This window comes from Helianthus annuus, chromosome 10 (genome assembly GCF_002127325.2).
Source record: "Helianthus annuus cultivar XRQ/B chromosome 10, HanXRQr2.0-SUNRISE, whole genome shotgun sequence".
NCBI classification, from domain to species: domain Eukaryota; kingdom Viridiplantae; phylum Streptophyta; class Magnoliopsida; order Asterales; family Asteraceae; genus Helianthus; species Helianthus annuus.
Window position 1 is genome coordinate 165056786 of NC_035442.2, and position 15094 is coordinate 165071879.

The window sequence follows — 15094 nt, forward strand, 5'->3', positions numbered from 1 at the left end:
GGTTAAAAGTAGAGCCGGTTTAAAGATGTCGGTAACAGATAAAGATGGCCATGCTACAAATAAGACCACAAATGTTTTATACGAAGAAATTTTTGGAAATTTGTAGTCTTTTTTGTTCATTTATCATTTGTTAAGGAAACTTTTGCCTTTAATTTATTTAAACTGTTTTGAAAATAAAGTTTTATGTGTTTTCTCTTTTTACCGTTCAATTCGTGTGACACACGGGTAATAACCTAGTTATTAATAGATATCTATTATTAATTATTAATAGATATAGATATTAATAATAATATAATATATTTTGGTTCTTAATTTTGATTCGTTAAAATGTATGAGACGTATTTAAAGAAGAAATCAATTTCAGATTATGAAAACAAAAGAGATAAATAGATTTAGTTAAATTGATGTTTAATATATTATTATTATTATTATTTAATAAAAGAGATAAATAAAAAAATAAGGGTGAGAAATTACTAGAGAATGACACGTGTCCAAAAAAGATTTTTATTTATTAGTATAGAAATATTCTTAAATATTTTAACTTTGTTACTTTTTAATCTTTCTTCCTGTATTTTTATTTTTACACCAATAAATGAAAATAATAACCAAGCAAAAATGTATCGACAATTTGACTCGAGCATAATAGCTTGGTAATAGAAAATGTATTCTTTGGATATAAACGATAAATACTAATAAAGTATCAAATAACATGTACAAATACTTATAGTTTTAATAAAAATATAATTTATTTTCACAACTATATTTTTTTTCCACTTATTAATTACCATTTAATATTTCATTAATTCAACTCCATGTAATACATGGGCTTCTAACATAATAATAAAAAAATATTATAATAAGTACATAGTACATCAAAACTCATTTTAAAGGCATATTTTAATAACCATATGTCTTAACTTATTACATTATAATTTCAACATATGTAATACATGAGTTTTTTAAATATATAACTTCTTAATTAGTTAGTATATAAAATTACATTTATTATCTTCTGTAATACACGAAGTACTAACTTAGTATATAATAGGGAAATTGGCCTGTAATAATCCCACTTATACCTTATTAGCCATTAATAATCCCACCTCAGAATATTCCCCCCACCAGTCCCAGCTTTCACCTATTTTTCCTACAATGGTCCCCCGTTAAAAAAACTTAAACGGAGTTAAGCTTTTTTCCAAATTACATTATTATATTATTATTATGTTTTTAAATAACAAAATGAGTTAAATGCCACTTGGTTTGGTCCATTTTGCCAGTTTAGTCTAAATGTTTCATTTTTTGTTTGTGGGTCCAAAAAAGTTTCACTATTGTCATTTTAGTCCACTGGGTTAACTTCATCCAGAATGACAATTCGGTCATTTTATATGACTGAATTGCCCTTCTAGTTAACAAAATTACATATAAAATGATCGAGTTGCTCTTCTCCTTAATAGAAAAAATAGATGAAGTTAACCCAGAAACTGATAATGATGAAACCTTTTTAGACTAATGAAATCTTTGGATTAAACGGGTAAAATGGCCGAAAGCACAGGGACTAAAATTAAAATGGCATTTAACTCTAACAAAATAAAACTCAGATTGAAATTAGGGTTTTAGTTGAACGTTGAAAGGTTTTCTGCTATCAGAGTACCAACTCTCTCGTCGGAGAACACACACCGTTGCGAATCACGTTCGTTTTCCTATTGTAAGACCATATCTTATCTTCCAATCAATATTCATTATTGTAAACGAATTCAAGATATTTGCGTTATTTCTTTTACTCGAGTTTAAGCAGTAGAAATCTGTATTCTTTTAGCGTCATACACGATTTAATAATCTCATTATAACCGTTACAATAAAGTTATCAGTACCGAATAATTACTATGTACTGCTAATTTGATTATAATTCAACTAACTGTGTATGGATGAAATAATTTAACCTGACCTTTTTTTGTTACTGCTTTAGAATCAATTGATGAGTTTTGTAGCGTTAATTTATTGAAATTTACAATTTTGGCTATGTTAATTATTAGTTTATTATTGATTCTTTGATTTGGTATGACAGCTATTGGGGTTGGTTAGGGAAGTTAAAGGATAGTCGGGATGGCGTACCAAGGCGGAGGAGGTACCATGAAGTCGACCTCTATTAACGGAGTGAAGATGTATACGATGGCGGGACAACAGCGCTCCCTCGCCACTTGGCTACCGCCGAAGAAGCTTAGAGCTCTTCGCAAAGACAAAAGTATGGATTTTGTTTATTATTTTTATTTTCTTTAGTAAATACTGAATGTGAATTTCATCGGTTAGATGTGGTACGTTAATTTCAATAGTTGTTTTCGCTTATGTAACGGTTTTATTTTGTGTATAGATTACATGGAAAGGGTGGATTTGATCCAAGATTTAAGATTTGAAACTGCAACAACTAGAATTAAAGCTACCCCTGATGGCGAATTTCTCATTGCTTCAGGTTATTGCGAACTCGAGATGTGTTTTTTGTGTTTCGTTTAGCTCTGTTTGTATCATATGTGGTAGAACTGTGTTAGCAACTTCTCTGACTGACTGTGAGTTGTAGGTATTTACCCTCCACAAGTTAAGGTATATGAATTAAGGGAGTTATCGTTGAAGTTTGAAAGGCATCTGGTATCGGAGATCATCAATTTCCAGGTATTTTTTTCTGGTTTCATTTTATATAAAAGTTTAAATAATAGTTTACAAGAGGCAGACGCAGTCTACTAAATTTTGCTCATTTTTTTTTCTACATATTAACAGGTGCTGAGTGAGGATTATTCAAAGCTTGCGTTCCTTTGTGCTGATCGTTCTGTTAATTTGCATGCGAAATACGGAAGTCATTACAGTTTACGCATTCCAAGGTTCTTAAACGTCTCTCACAAGTCATTTTCTTACATTAATGTTGATCTCTCTTTTTAATCTGATTTATATTTCTTTTATGAGCAGGATGGGAAGGGATATCATATATGATTGCTGGTCATGTGATTTGATATGTGCGGCTTCTTCACCCGATTTATACAGAATTAACTTAGAACAGGTAACTTGTTAAACATTAAGCACCTTCACCACCCACCTGTTATGAGATATTACTAGTTTTTTTTTTTTTTTTTTTTTTTTTTTTTTTTTTTTTTTTGTATTAAAGTGTATAATCAGAGCTAATAAAAGTACCTTTCACACAGGGACGCTTTCTATCTTCTCTTAACACACAATCTCCAGCGCTAAATGTAGTCTCAAGAAGGTGAGCTTAACCTCATATAATGCACTCATGTTTTGCTCATTCTACAGTTAATATGATTTTTTTTTTCTTTTGTTAAATTTTTAGCAAGTATCATGGGCTGATTGCTGGTGGTGGTGAGGATGGTGCCGTTGAATGCTTTGACATGAGGGTAAAATCTTCTGTGGCCAGGCTCAATGCCGTTACTTCTGAAAGTGACGGTGATCAGGTTATTTTCTCGTTTCTTCATGCAGATTGCAATGTGTATTGTTTTCATAATCCGCGTCGTAACGATTCATTGTATTATGTAGGAAGTCACTGCCATAGAGTTTGATGGAGATGGAGGCTATCATATGGCTGTTGGAAGTAGTGGTGGAAAGGTATGCTTAAAATAGAGTAAATGCATTTTTATGTCCTTCAAGTTTGAGCCAATTTGCAGGCGTTGTCCTATAACTAACGGAATTACACTGGATGTCCTTTATGTTACTGTTTCTCATCAAGCGGTGTCCTTTCGCTTTAACTCAGTTAAGTTTTTCTGTTAACACTTTACACGTGCCACTCACATGAGGGCATAAAGGTCAATTTCACATGTATTGTTGTTAATATATATTATTTTTATTTAATTTTGTTTTTGTTATTAAGTGAAAATGACCATTATGCCCTTATGTGAGTGGCGCATGTTAAAGAGTTAACAGAAAAATTAACTCGGTTAGGGCAAAAGGACACCGTCTGATGAGAAACAATAACATAAAGGACATCCAGTGTAATTTTGTTAGTTAAAGAACAACGCCCGCAAGGACATAAAATGCAATTTAGTCCTTAAAATTATCATTCTATATATATGTACTTTTCATCATGTTCGGTCATGTAATTATTGTATGTCGACTTTTCGTATTCCAAGTTAACAGTTTTTATGGCTGTTTTTTACTAACTTACAGGTGATGATATATGATCTGCGCTCATCATCTCCTCTTCGAGTCAAAGATCACATGTAAGTTACTAATTTAGGCTGGTCGTACATTATAGCATCGTAGTGAAGCTTTTTTTTTTTTTTTTTACTGAATTCTTGCAATATATAAATAGGTATGGAAGCCCTATATTAAACATCAAATGGCATCAAACTCTCAACTCTGAGCGACCAAAGCTAATTACTAGTGATAAGCATATTATTCGGATTTGGGATCCAGAAACCGTAAGTAGGATGAGTACTTTCTTTTTTTTATGATGCGTCATATACGTTAAAAATTAAATCCCAAATTGCTATTGTTTAGCGTATCTCGTATCTCAATGACTTTTTGATGAGTTTTTAATTGGTTTCAGGGGGACGGAATGACTAGTATTGAACCAACAGCTGGCGCAATTAATGACATGTGCGTGTTCAACGAAAGCGGACTGATGCTATTGGCTCTAGACACCAGTCAAATCCCTTCGTATTTTTTACCCTCATTGGGACCCGCTCCCAAGTGGTGTTCATACATCGAAAACTTAACAGTATGTCATAGAAAATATCACTAAATACATAAATATTACACCTAAAGTGTGTATTGTAGCATATTATAATTTATAAACGTGTTTATATGTAGGAAGAGATGGAGGAGGATGCACAGACTACTATTTATGATGATTACAAATTTTTAACAAAAGAGGAACTTGAGAAGTTGAATTTAACCAATTTAATTGGCACAAATCTTCTAAGAGCCTACATGCATGGATACTTTATCGATTTCCGCTTGTATAAAAAGGTGATTTTTCTTGTATTTTTGTTGGTCAATACAAATTACATCATCACTATTATTATTTATTAGTATTTGTTTTAAAATTCTGTTTAAAATGTATTTGCAGGCCCAGGCAGCGGCTAATCCAATGGTGTATGAAGAATATATAGAGAGACGGAAGCGGGAGAAGGAAGAAGAGGAACGCAGTACCCGAATCACGGTTAGTACTTTGAACTGTTACAATTTTTATTATTATATATAGCAACTAGTAGTTGCCCCGCCCGCGTTACGGGGCGATGACCGAATAATTCTCAATCAATTAAAAGAACACTATGATAATTTTGCTAAGAAAAAAACTAAAACGATAATAAGACCGTAATTTTCGGCTCAAGGCAAAACTGTTATTTTTCAGGACTAATGAGCGAGTATTAGGCAGCTCCTTGACACCAAAAAAAATTAAACGGGGTCAACCAATTAAAACAAACTTTTATAGTTTTGCTAAAAAAAACTAAAACGATCGTAAAAACGTAATTTTGAACTGAGGACGAAATCATATTTTTCATTCAGGGATAAAATCGTAAATTAAATGGACCAATGAGGGAGCCGCAGGCAGATGCCGGCATGACTGTAATTTTCACTGGGGGCAAAATTGTAGTTTAACCAGGAAAACAAACAAAAACGATGGAGAAAATGTAAATTTAAGTTGAGGGCAAAATCATAACTTGGCTGAGAGAAAAAAAACCTAATGGCAAAACTGTAAATTTAAACGGGGCAAAATCGTAAATTTGAACCGATGGCAAATTTGGAATTTTTAGCTGGGAGCAAAAGGGTAAATTTATTTTTATGTGGGGGTAAAAACATAATTTTGAACTAATGGCAAAATCGTAATTTAAGGGAAAAAACTAATGGCAAAACTGTAAATTTAAACAGGGCAAAATGGTAAATTTGAACCGCGGGCAAAATTGATATTTTTAGCTGAGAGCAAAAGCGTAAATTTATTTTTAAGTGGGGGTAAAATCATAATTTTAAACTCATGGCAAAAACGTAAATTTAAAACGAATAAAATCGTAAATTTGTTTGGCCAATATGAGAGTGCTGCCTGGCACTATAATCTTTGCCGCCCATGCGAGCCAATAGATGGTGACCACCTCCTATTTCACCCAATCGGGGAAAAACACTATTCCCGCACGTTAACTTTGTATACAATGAATAATTGAGAAATGTTATCTCACAAATGTGCGTTGACTTTGGGATAATTATTTTTCTTGCAGATTAAGAGGAAGTTGCCTAAGGTTAACCGTACTCTTGCAAAACGTCTTCTTGAAGATGAAGAAATAGAAGCTAACAAAAAAGAAACCGATGTTGTTGATACCAAGAAACCATCTAAGAAAAAGAAGGGGCTCACTTCTGACGTTCTTCAAGATGAACGGTTCGGATCTCTGTTTAATAACGAGGTATGGAATATTCTGCTTGATAATTTGCCATACGTTCTCAAGTGAGGCGTTGTTTCTTCTTTTAACATTAACGCAACTCCGTTTTCTTCACCGTTTTCGCCTCCGTTCTCGTAATTCCGTCCTCTATCATGCTATCTTCTTAATTCTTCACCTTTTTTTTCCGATGATGATTTCAGGACTTTGAAGTCGATGAAAACTCTTTAGAGTATCGGGCTTTGCATCCTTTAGCTGCACCTGTGCAGCAGTCGTTAGTGAAAGAACATTTTGATCCGTTTATGGAGGAAGAAGATGAGGATCAAAGTGAATCTGATGCATCAGATGATGATAAAGACGAAAAGAAATCTCGTGCTCCAAGGTAATGATATTTTCGAATTCATAAAACCTCATAAATGATTTTATATATAAAAAAACTAATATATTATTGGAATAATATAATACCTGCAGATTGTATGAAGTGAAGGATGAAAGGCACGCAGAAGCATTTAGAAACCGCAAGTCACTTGCCAAAGAGGATGCATTGCCGCTGGAAGAGAGGATAAAGGCTTTAGAAAACAATAAAAGTTCCAACGGTTTCAACAAAGTTAAAGCGGGACCTGGTGGGTCACGAGAGATCTCGTTTATATCCAGAAGCAAAGGGAAGTATGTGGAAGACGGGTATGATAATGATGATGATGATAACCCTCGTGAAAAACGAAGGGGAATACAGTCACTAGGGTTGAAATCCGATAGATCAGGGTTTCAGGGACGGGGCCGTGGAGGCGGAAGAGGGCGGGGAGGTGGCAGTGGAAGAGGAAGAGGACGAGGAGGTGGCGGTGGTGGAAGAGGGCGTGGAGGTGGCGGAAGAGGGAGAGGAAGGGGTCGGCGGTGAAGTTAGTTTGAGAAATACGTAATAGTGAGTGACCTGAATGTAGTTTTTACTATTATATACAATTTTGTAGGGTGCAAATTTTGTGATGATTCTGAAGAATTACCCCCCCATGATGAATGTAACATTAAATTTGTTGAAAATTATAAAATTCGTCTAACTTTGAGCTTGGAGCAGCTAGAGGTCCACTATTGAGTCAAGTTTGGGTTTTGTTATTATATTGTTTATTATTATTATTGAGTTAAATTATTATTTTCATATATATTTTCAACGGTAAATTGTAATTTTTTAGACAACCACGAGATTTATAACCTCATTATGAACTCTGTTTGAAAAGACAGTTTTATACAACTAAACCTCAGTATGAACTTTGTTTGGAAAGAAAAAGTCTTATCCAACTATTGGGTAGCGCTTGTTTAGACTCGGAAGCTTAATCTAGCTCGGTATATAAAGCTTAGGCTCAAACTTGCTTAGTAGCTTTGATTCGAACTCGAACTTGTATAGGTTTGGCTAGTTTACACCCCCAAAGTTAAAAAAAAAAAAAAACTATCAAGTTAAAACAAAAAATTATAAAAACAAAAATGAATGTGTGCGCATGTGATTGGTGGAAGGTGGTGGAGAAGGCGCTCATGCCTGTTATTGGGGTAACAAAGAAGGGGCTCCAACCCCCCTTGACGCCTCCCTGTATATGCCCACTACGGCTAGCCTTACAAAAATTGAACTTTATTCACATGTCAACATCTTATTAACTCATAAAGTCTATTAATTTTGGTAGAATGGTTGTCTATCATTCATTTTAATGCTATACTGATTTACAATGAATATATGTAGGGTCAGAGTCAACAGATTAATTCAACGTTTCAGATTGGTTCCTTTTACCTTAATCTATTTGTATTTTCTTATTTCGAAGAGGATATATGAAGCTCACTTATAAAATTCTACTTTTTTTAATCAAATTAGTTTCTTTTACCTTAAGAGAAAAAGAGTCTAAAGTCATGGTTGAATTAGTTACGTCATAATTAACTTAAATATTTGAAAACTTCCCCTCCAAGAAAAGACATAGTGGGTAAAAAAAAGGTAACGAACGCCGGTAAAAAAATTAAATATAATTGTGTATTAAGTTAACTGAATAAAAAATATAAAATATGTTAGTGTGAATAGATGAAGTGGGAAAGAAAAAAACACAAATATGTTTAAAAATGAGAATCCAAGGGGATAAACAGTAAAGAAGCTATTTGTTTAGGGACTAACGTTTTGTGATGAAAACTAAGATTCTAACAAGTTCCATCTAGTTAAAATTGCAAAACTTCTCTTTCAAGATAAGACTCAGCGGAAGTTTCCTATTACCTTCGGCTAAGGTTAAAGTCTGGTTCACTTATCAAAATACAAAATCAATAACTGTCATGTACTATTTATGATGGCACCATGGAGTTTGATATATCATGTCACCAAGTTTTCACAAAAACATCTTATATTATCTGTGACGGCTTAACTAAAAAGTGCAAAAGTTTGTGTCATGTCACTGCCACGTAGACAATGGGGCTTTAACTAAACTATATTTCACAACTGTGGTCTGGTGGGGATGGTGGGGAAGGGGCTCACACCTAACAAAGAAGGGACTCCAACCCCCTTGCTACTGACCCATATTGGTTTGACGGTCCTTTGTTGGTGATGTGGGAGGGGCTTAACGCCCACTATGGCTAGCCTTACGAAATTTTTAACTTTATTCACGTGTCAACATCTTATTAGCTCAAGTCTACATTAACTTTGGTAGAATGGTTATCAAAATGATTCACTAATTTACAATAAATATATGTGGACGGAAGTAGGGTCAGAGTCAACAAGTTCAATGTTTTAAATTGGTTCCTTTTATCTTAATCTATTTGTGTCTTAACTCGCTCCACATCTAGCTATAACTTAAAAGAAATTGCATAATTTTGTTATCAACCTCTTATATTTTGCAAATTTAATATATAATAAAAATGCACACAAACAATACACCTAACCAAGAATGTAATGTTTGGAACAAAGTTTTAAAAACAAAAAAAAAAAAAAATCATACTTGACTAGACCACATTTGGTCCTTATTACAATCAAGAATCCAACTGATTTAACTGCTTTTTAACCTGCTTCTGCTTAAGAACAAGAATCTCCTTATTCCCATGAACAATACCCATGTACTCTTTGTGATCTTTTCCTTTATCATTAAAAGAAAAGCCGCACTTAGCACCGTTTTAAGGATCTGAGCTTTTAAACCTTTGAAGAATCCGAGTAATCCTTCCTTTTTCCATATAGCATACAGTGCCCCGGATACCGTTTTTCTTGCCTTCACTTCTGCTTCCTCGTATGTGTCGTCCTCAGATTCCGCAGCCTGAATCATCACCTTGCATCTGTGTAATACGTGTTTCGGTTTTTTCTGTTATTATATACGTCTTTACAATTTAAATTTGAGGTTAAGCACAAATATATTCAACTTCAAAATGACTTGAATAACTGCATTCTTTTAAAGGCTAGTTTCATTTAAAAAAAGGAATATTGGATTTTAATAATCCCAACTATTCGTCGTTCGCCGCCAACAGTCCCAACTTCAAAAATAACCACTGGCAGTCCCAACTATTAACATATTGGCCTCCAATGGACCCTGACTAACAGAACCCTAACGCCGTTAATCTCCGGTCGCCGGAGAAACGTTTTTGGCCGGAAAACTCAACATTTTCGTCCCAAACCTCTTTGTAACCTTATTATGGACCTTTAGGAACATTTATCTAGTAAAAGCCCCAATTATTGAAGTCGCTGGAAAACTCCTTTTTTCGCCGGAAAACTTATTTTTGGCTGGAAAACTCAACTTTTTGGCCGGAAAACTTAACATCCTCGTCCCAAACCTCTTTGTAACCTTATATTGGACCTTTAGAAACCTTTTACTGTCCAAAAACGGTTTTCCGGCGACCGGAGACTAACGGCGTTAGGGTCCTGTTAGTCAGGGTCCATTGGTGGCCAATATGTCAATAGTTGGGACTGCCAGTGATTATTTTTGAAGTTGGGACTGTTGGCGGCCAACGGCAAATAGTTGGGATTATTAAAATCCAATATTCCTTAAAAAAGTAACAAACTTTGGTGAAATTTTAAGTTTAGGCAACCAACTTGTTAGGGTAGAAAAAACCACCAAAGTTTCAAAATTTAGTAAAATACACTATTGGTCCGTAAGGTTTATCAAACTTTTGAATTTGCTTCCTAGCTTTCCAAAAGTATACAGATGGTCCCTGTGGTTTGCAGTTTGTAACACTATTAGTCCCCAACCAACAAATCTAAGGTTTTAGCAGGTCCAAGTTAGGGACTAAATGCGTTACAAAGTACAAACGACAGGGACCATCTATGTACTTTTGGAAAAAGTTGGGGACAAAATGCGTTACAAAGTGCAAACCACAGGAACCATCCGTGTACTTTTAAAAATCTAGGGACCAAATCCAAAATTTTGGTAAACCATAGGGACCATCCGTGTACTTTACTCTTCAAAATTTTCAAGCCAAGGTAATCATACAGGTTGCCCGGTCAAAATTGATGATTTGACCATGTTGACTTTTTTACGGGTCTTTTAGCCCAAAAAATCGGTTACCTAAAGTGTATATTTCACCAAAGTTGGTTATGCTTTTATGTAACTTGCACTTCTTTTAACTTCTACATCTTTTTATAGAAAATGGAACGTTGTGTGAAGTCGGTAACACAACTGATAACAACTTTGAATTAGGATACATATTTTGACCCCAAAAGTCAAAATTTACGTCCTATCTGCATAAACCGCCAACAGAAAAGATTTTACCTGATAGCTGGGTAAGTCAAGCAGGTAGCAGCACACTTTGAGGCTGCCCCTAACAGAAAAGCAGTAAGGGCAGAAAGTTGTTGTGGGTTACCTTGCTGCCCCTCCAACAGTCTTTGTTTCAATTGATCAAATGCAGTGTACTGCAAAAAAAAAAAAATACATTTAATTTTCTTAAGGAATATTATTGTTCATCAAGTATTTCGGTGTTAAAAGACATTTTTGTGCATAGAGGTGTTGTACATAATGTTTAGGGGTTTTTCAAAACAAATTTGAAGTTACATTTTTAACCCAAAACTATTTTATTTTTTACTTTTAACCCAAAAGTTTTCATCTTTCGCAAACTTTCAGTTTTTTTTTTTTCCAATTTAACCTCACAACTTTTTTACTCTCAACTTTGCTCCCCTATACTTTTCATATTTCGCAAATTTTCCGGTTCACGTTTCGTTCTAAATTTTGTGAGTTAACACGGCGCAACGTGCGTGTGTCGTTCAATGTTTCTACATTTCGTTCTAAATTTTGAGAGTTAACATGGCGCAAAGTGCGTGTGCGGTTCCATGTTTTTACGTCATCTATTTTTTTTTCAGTCTGACAGGTTCGTCGCAACACGCGGGTCCAAAATCAACTTAGTTATTATTTTATATGTTTTACGTTTCGGTCTAGTTTCTTCGCATTAACACGCCACAACTGCAGTGTTGGTGGTCGCTGGCGGTGGTGTGGCATTGATGCTATTTGGCACGGATTTACGCCCCCACCGCAACGCAAGGGGGCTTAATACTAGTTAGTTTAAATTATTAAAATCTGCACCGGTTTGACACTGCTCAATATAATCCAGAGGTCCTTGGTTAAAAATCCTAGCAACTGATTCAGTGTTCAGAAAGCAAAAGTTTCACCTCTCAAGCGTTTATCGGATCTTCTATTTACTTTTTTCGTTTAGTTAAATCTCCTAGCAATCCGTTCAAAAAAATCCTCCTAGCAATGATTAGTTACCTGGATTGCAGGATTTATTGTAAGCAGAATCGAAATCCCAAGTCCATCAAACGCCTCTCCCCACGTTCCCTCTGAAAGGGTCTTCCATAGCCCTTTAGATTTGCCAAAATCACTTGTTTGCATCCTTGACGCAGCTGTATCCAACGGCTGAACAAACACCGCATATTTAATACAAAAAAGCTTATTTGTTCTGACCCGAAACTCTACATGCCCATGTTGCCACATGTAATGTATACAGTAAGACGTGCTAATACGATTTTGACTAACCTGTGTTATTGCAACGGTAAAAGCGCCAGAAACAGCAGCAATAAGCAAGTTAGCTTTGGTCCCTATAGACTTATATCCAGATCTCTCAATGTACATCTTCCTAAAGAAGCTGTATCCGTAAAAGTATATAAATGATGATATAAACGACTGCAGGTTCTTTGTCCCTAGCCCTTGAAACAATGAAAGAACCTGACGTTTGGAAATTGCTTCCCAAAGAACATCCATAAGGTTCCTGTACAATATATGATCAAAACTTCAACAGTTATGAAAACAAAACAGCACCTTCAACTAGGGGTGTTCAAAAAACTCGTGGCTCGCAGCTCGCTCGAAAAAAAGCTCGAAGAAAGCTCGGCTCGAAATTGGCTCGGTTTTTAACGAGCCAGCTTGGCTCGGCTCGGTTTGTAAACGAGCCGAGCTCGAGCTTGGTCTGGCTCGGCTCGTGAGCTGGCTCGATAAGGTTTACATCCTTAATTTTTTTTTGTCCCACATCGCTTAGAAAACAAAAACTAAGGGAGTATTTCCCCTATAAAAGAAGGTAAAGACAATGTACAAAGTTTATTAACTATTTATATTTGCATATTTAGCCATATGGGTAAATTAAATGACAATTATGGCCCTTAGTGTATGAAGAAATATTTTTAAGTAGTAAATTTTGCAGTTTTTTGTTAGTTTGAGCTAGATCGAGCCGAGCCGAGCTAGCTCGAATTCTAATTGAGTCGAGCTCGAGCCTCAAATCTCAGCTCGATTTGAAATTTGAGCTCGAATTGAGTTCGAGACGAGCTCGAGCTGGGTCTAGCTCGGCCCGACTCGGCTCGTTTACAGCCCTACCTTCAACTATAGTTTCTTATAATTCAATCCACAACGGCAAAACCTCAATTTTGGTGCTTCAAACCATTGGATAAGTGTAGTTGATCAAAAAGGGCTACCGGTAAACAACAACATTCATGAATTGTAATCAAATTTTCGGTTGTAAGAGTTACTGTATATTGATGCAGAACGGAATTGCAAATCGCCGCATAAAACTATATAAATTCTAGCAAACATCTAATAAACACCTGATTTGAGAGAAAATACACTTAAAAGTGTATATAGGGCTGCAAACGAACCGAACGTTCAACGAACAATTCGTGAACCGTTCGTTTAATAAATGAAGTAGGAATACGAACAAGAAATTCCGTTCGATTAGTTAAATGAACGAACACGAACAGATGTCTTGTTCATTCATTTGTGTTCGTGAACATTCGTTCATGTCCGTTCGTTATAATGTTCATTAAAGATTTTTGTGCATTTATTTATTTTAACTAAGGAATTAAATACAACAATTAAGAAATCAAATATGACAACTAACAAAACACATAGATTGATTTGCTTATTAAACGAAAACCAAGAAATATCTTCAAATTCAGGTTCGGATTTTTCGTCGTTTTTCACTCGTTTCACTTCTTCTACACACATTGTCCCCGTATGAACCCGTTAGTTGAGTTATTTGTCCCACACTATTCTTATATGCTAGCAAAGAACTCGTCCTCTAGTTCATAGAGGTTACAATAATCACATGTGTGACAATCAGGAATTAAATAATCCATTATGTTAATCAATTTCATATGTATGTATGTATATATAGGAAGGAAGAACCTGTATTTTCTGAGATGGGGAGTACGTAATTCAGCTTGGTACTTGGTTTTGCAGGTGTCTAAAGGGTACAAGATAGTAGTGCTAGCAAGAGATCCAATGGCACCTGCTGTTGCATCCACCAACGATTCCATATCGAACCCACCCATCCTTCTTACACACTTCTGCTCACTTTTTGTGTTGATTGATTGAAGAAATCTTGGAAAATGGAAGCAAATATCTTGGGAACTTTATCTTCACAGAGGTATGGAAAGGTAGAAACCGGTCACAGTTGTTTTTCTTTTTAGGCTATGTATTACACTTTTATATTTCCACTAGTTTTATGCTCGTTGCGTTGCGAATATATTTTTCAACCAATAAAACAAAACATGATCATAATTTTGGTAAGAATGAGAATTTGTAATTTTAAGCTGGGGTAAAATTGTAATATATCAGGGGCAATAAGTGAGTGCTAGGCATCTGACACGAATAAAAATTACATTGATACAACCAATTAAAATAAAAAAACATTACCATAGGTTTCTGAAAAAAAAACTAAAATGATGGTAAGACTGTAATTCTGAACTGGGGGTAAAATCGTAATTTGTCAAAAGCTACAACGATGACAATACTATAATTTTGAACTCGGCAAAATCGTAATTTTGACTGGGGGTAAAATCGTAATTTGTCAGAAGCTACAACGATGACGAGACTGTAATTTTGAACTAGATGCCAATATCGTAATTTTGAACTACAGGCAAAATCATAATTCCAAACTGAAGGATCAGGCCAATGAAAAAGTGTCAGACAAGGTCAAATCACTATATATAATTATAATGATACAAGGGGTTTTCACTTTTATTTTATTTTTACTAAATTGGGTAATGTATTCTCACCCATTAAAAGATTGTTGGGTTGTTTAATAAATCAAATAAACAAAAAAGTTTAAAAAAAAAGTGGTGGCGGTGATTTATTGGTTTGTTATTGGTTGAAAGAAGAAAGAAATTAGGTCCATCCGTCTCTCTCATCTTACCGGCGTGATCGAAGTCACGCCTCCCCCATAATCACACCACTTGTAATGGTGTGTCACGCCTAAATCAACCCACGAGGCTACCACCTCACCCGGGGCGTTTAACATTTGGTCTTACCTTAATG

General features: G+C 35.0%; 2 protein-coding genes across 2 annotated transcripts; one reads left to right on the forward strand and one right to left on the reverse strand.

Annotated features, from left to right (window-relative positions):
- Positions 1 to 1620: 1620 nt before the first annotated feature.
- On the forward strand, positions 1621 to 7433 carry LOC110886370 (nucleolar protein 10). The gene is made up of 17 exons (XM_022134157.2): positions 1621 to 1705; positions 2066 to 2242; positions 2369 to 2467; positions 2573 to 2664; positions 2770 to 2870; positions 2956 to 3046; positions 3189 to 3247; positions 3332 to 3452; positions 3535 to 3603; positions 4162 to 4214; positions 4307 to 4415; positions 4544 to 4714; positions 4807 to 4965; positions 5066 to 5158; positions 6210 to 6392; positions 6569 to 6747; positions 6837 to 7433. Exons 2-17 carry the CDS (start codon positions 2104 to 2106, stop codon positions 7258 to 7260), a joined length of 2142 nt encoding a protein of 713 aa, XP_021989849.1. The 5' UTR covers positions 1621 to 1705; positions 2066 to 2103; the 3' UTR covers positions 7261 to 7433.
- Positions 7434 to 9218: 1785 nt separating this feature from the next.
- On the reverse strand, positions 9219 to 14275 carry LOC110886369 (peroxisomal adenine nucleotide carrier 1). The gene is made up of 5 exons (XM_022134156.2): positions 13964 to 14275; positions 12329 to 12560; positions 12062 to 12208; positions 11075 to 11214; positions 9219 to 9647 (listed from the first exon to the last, which is right to left on the reverse strand). The coding sequence occupies exons 1-5, from the start codon at positions 14107 to 14109 to the stop codon at positions 9368 to 9370; spliced, it is 945 nt and encodes a 314-aa protein (XP_021989848.1). The 5' UTR covers positions 14110 to 14275; the 3' UTR covers positions 9219 to 9367.
- Positions 14276 to 15094: the final 819 nt, after the last annotated feature.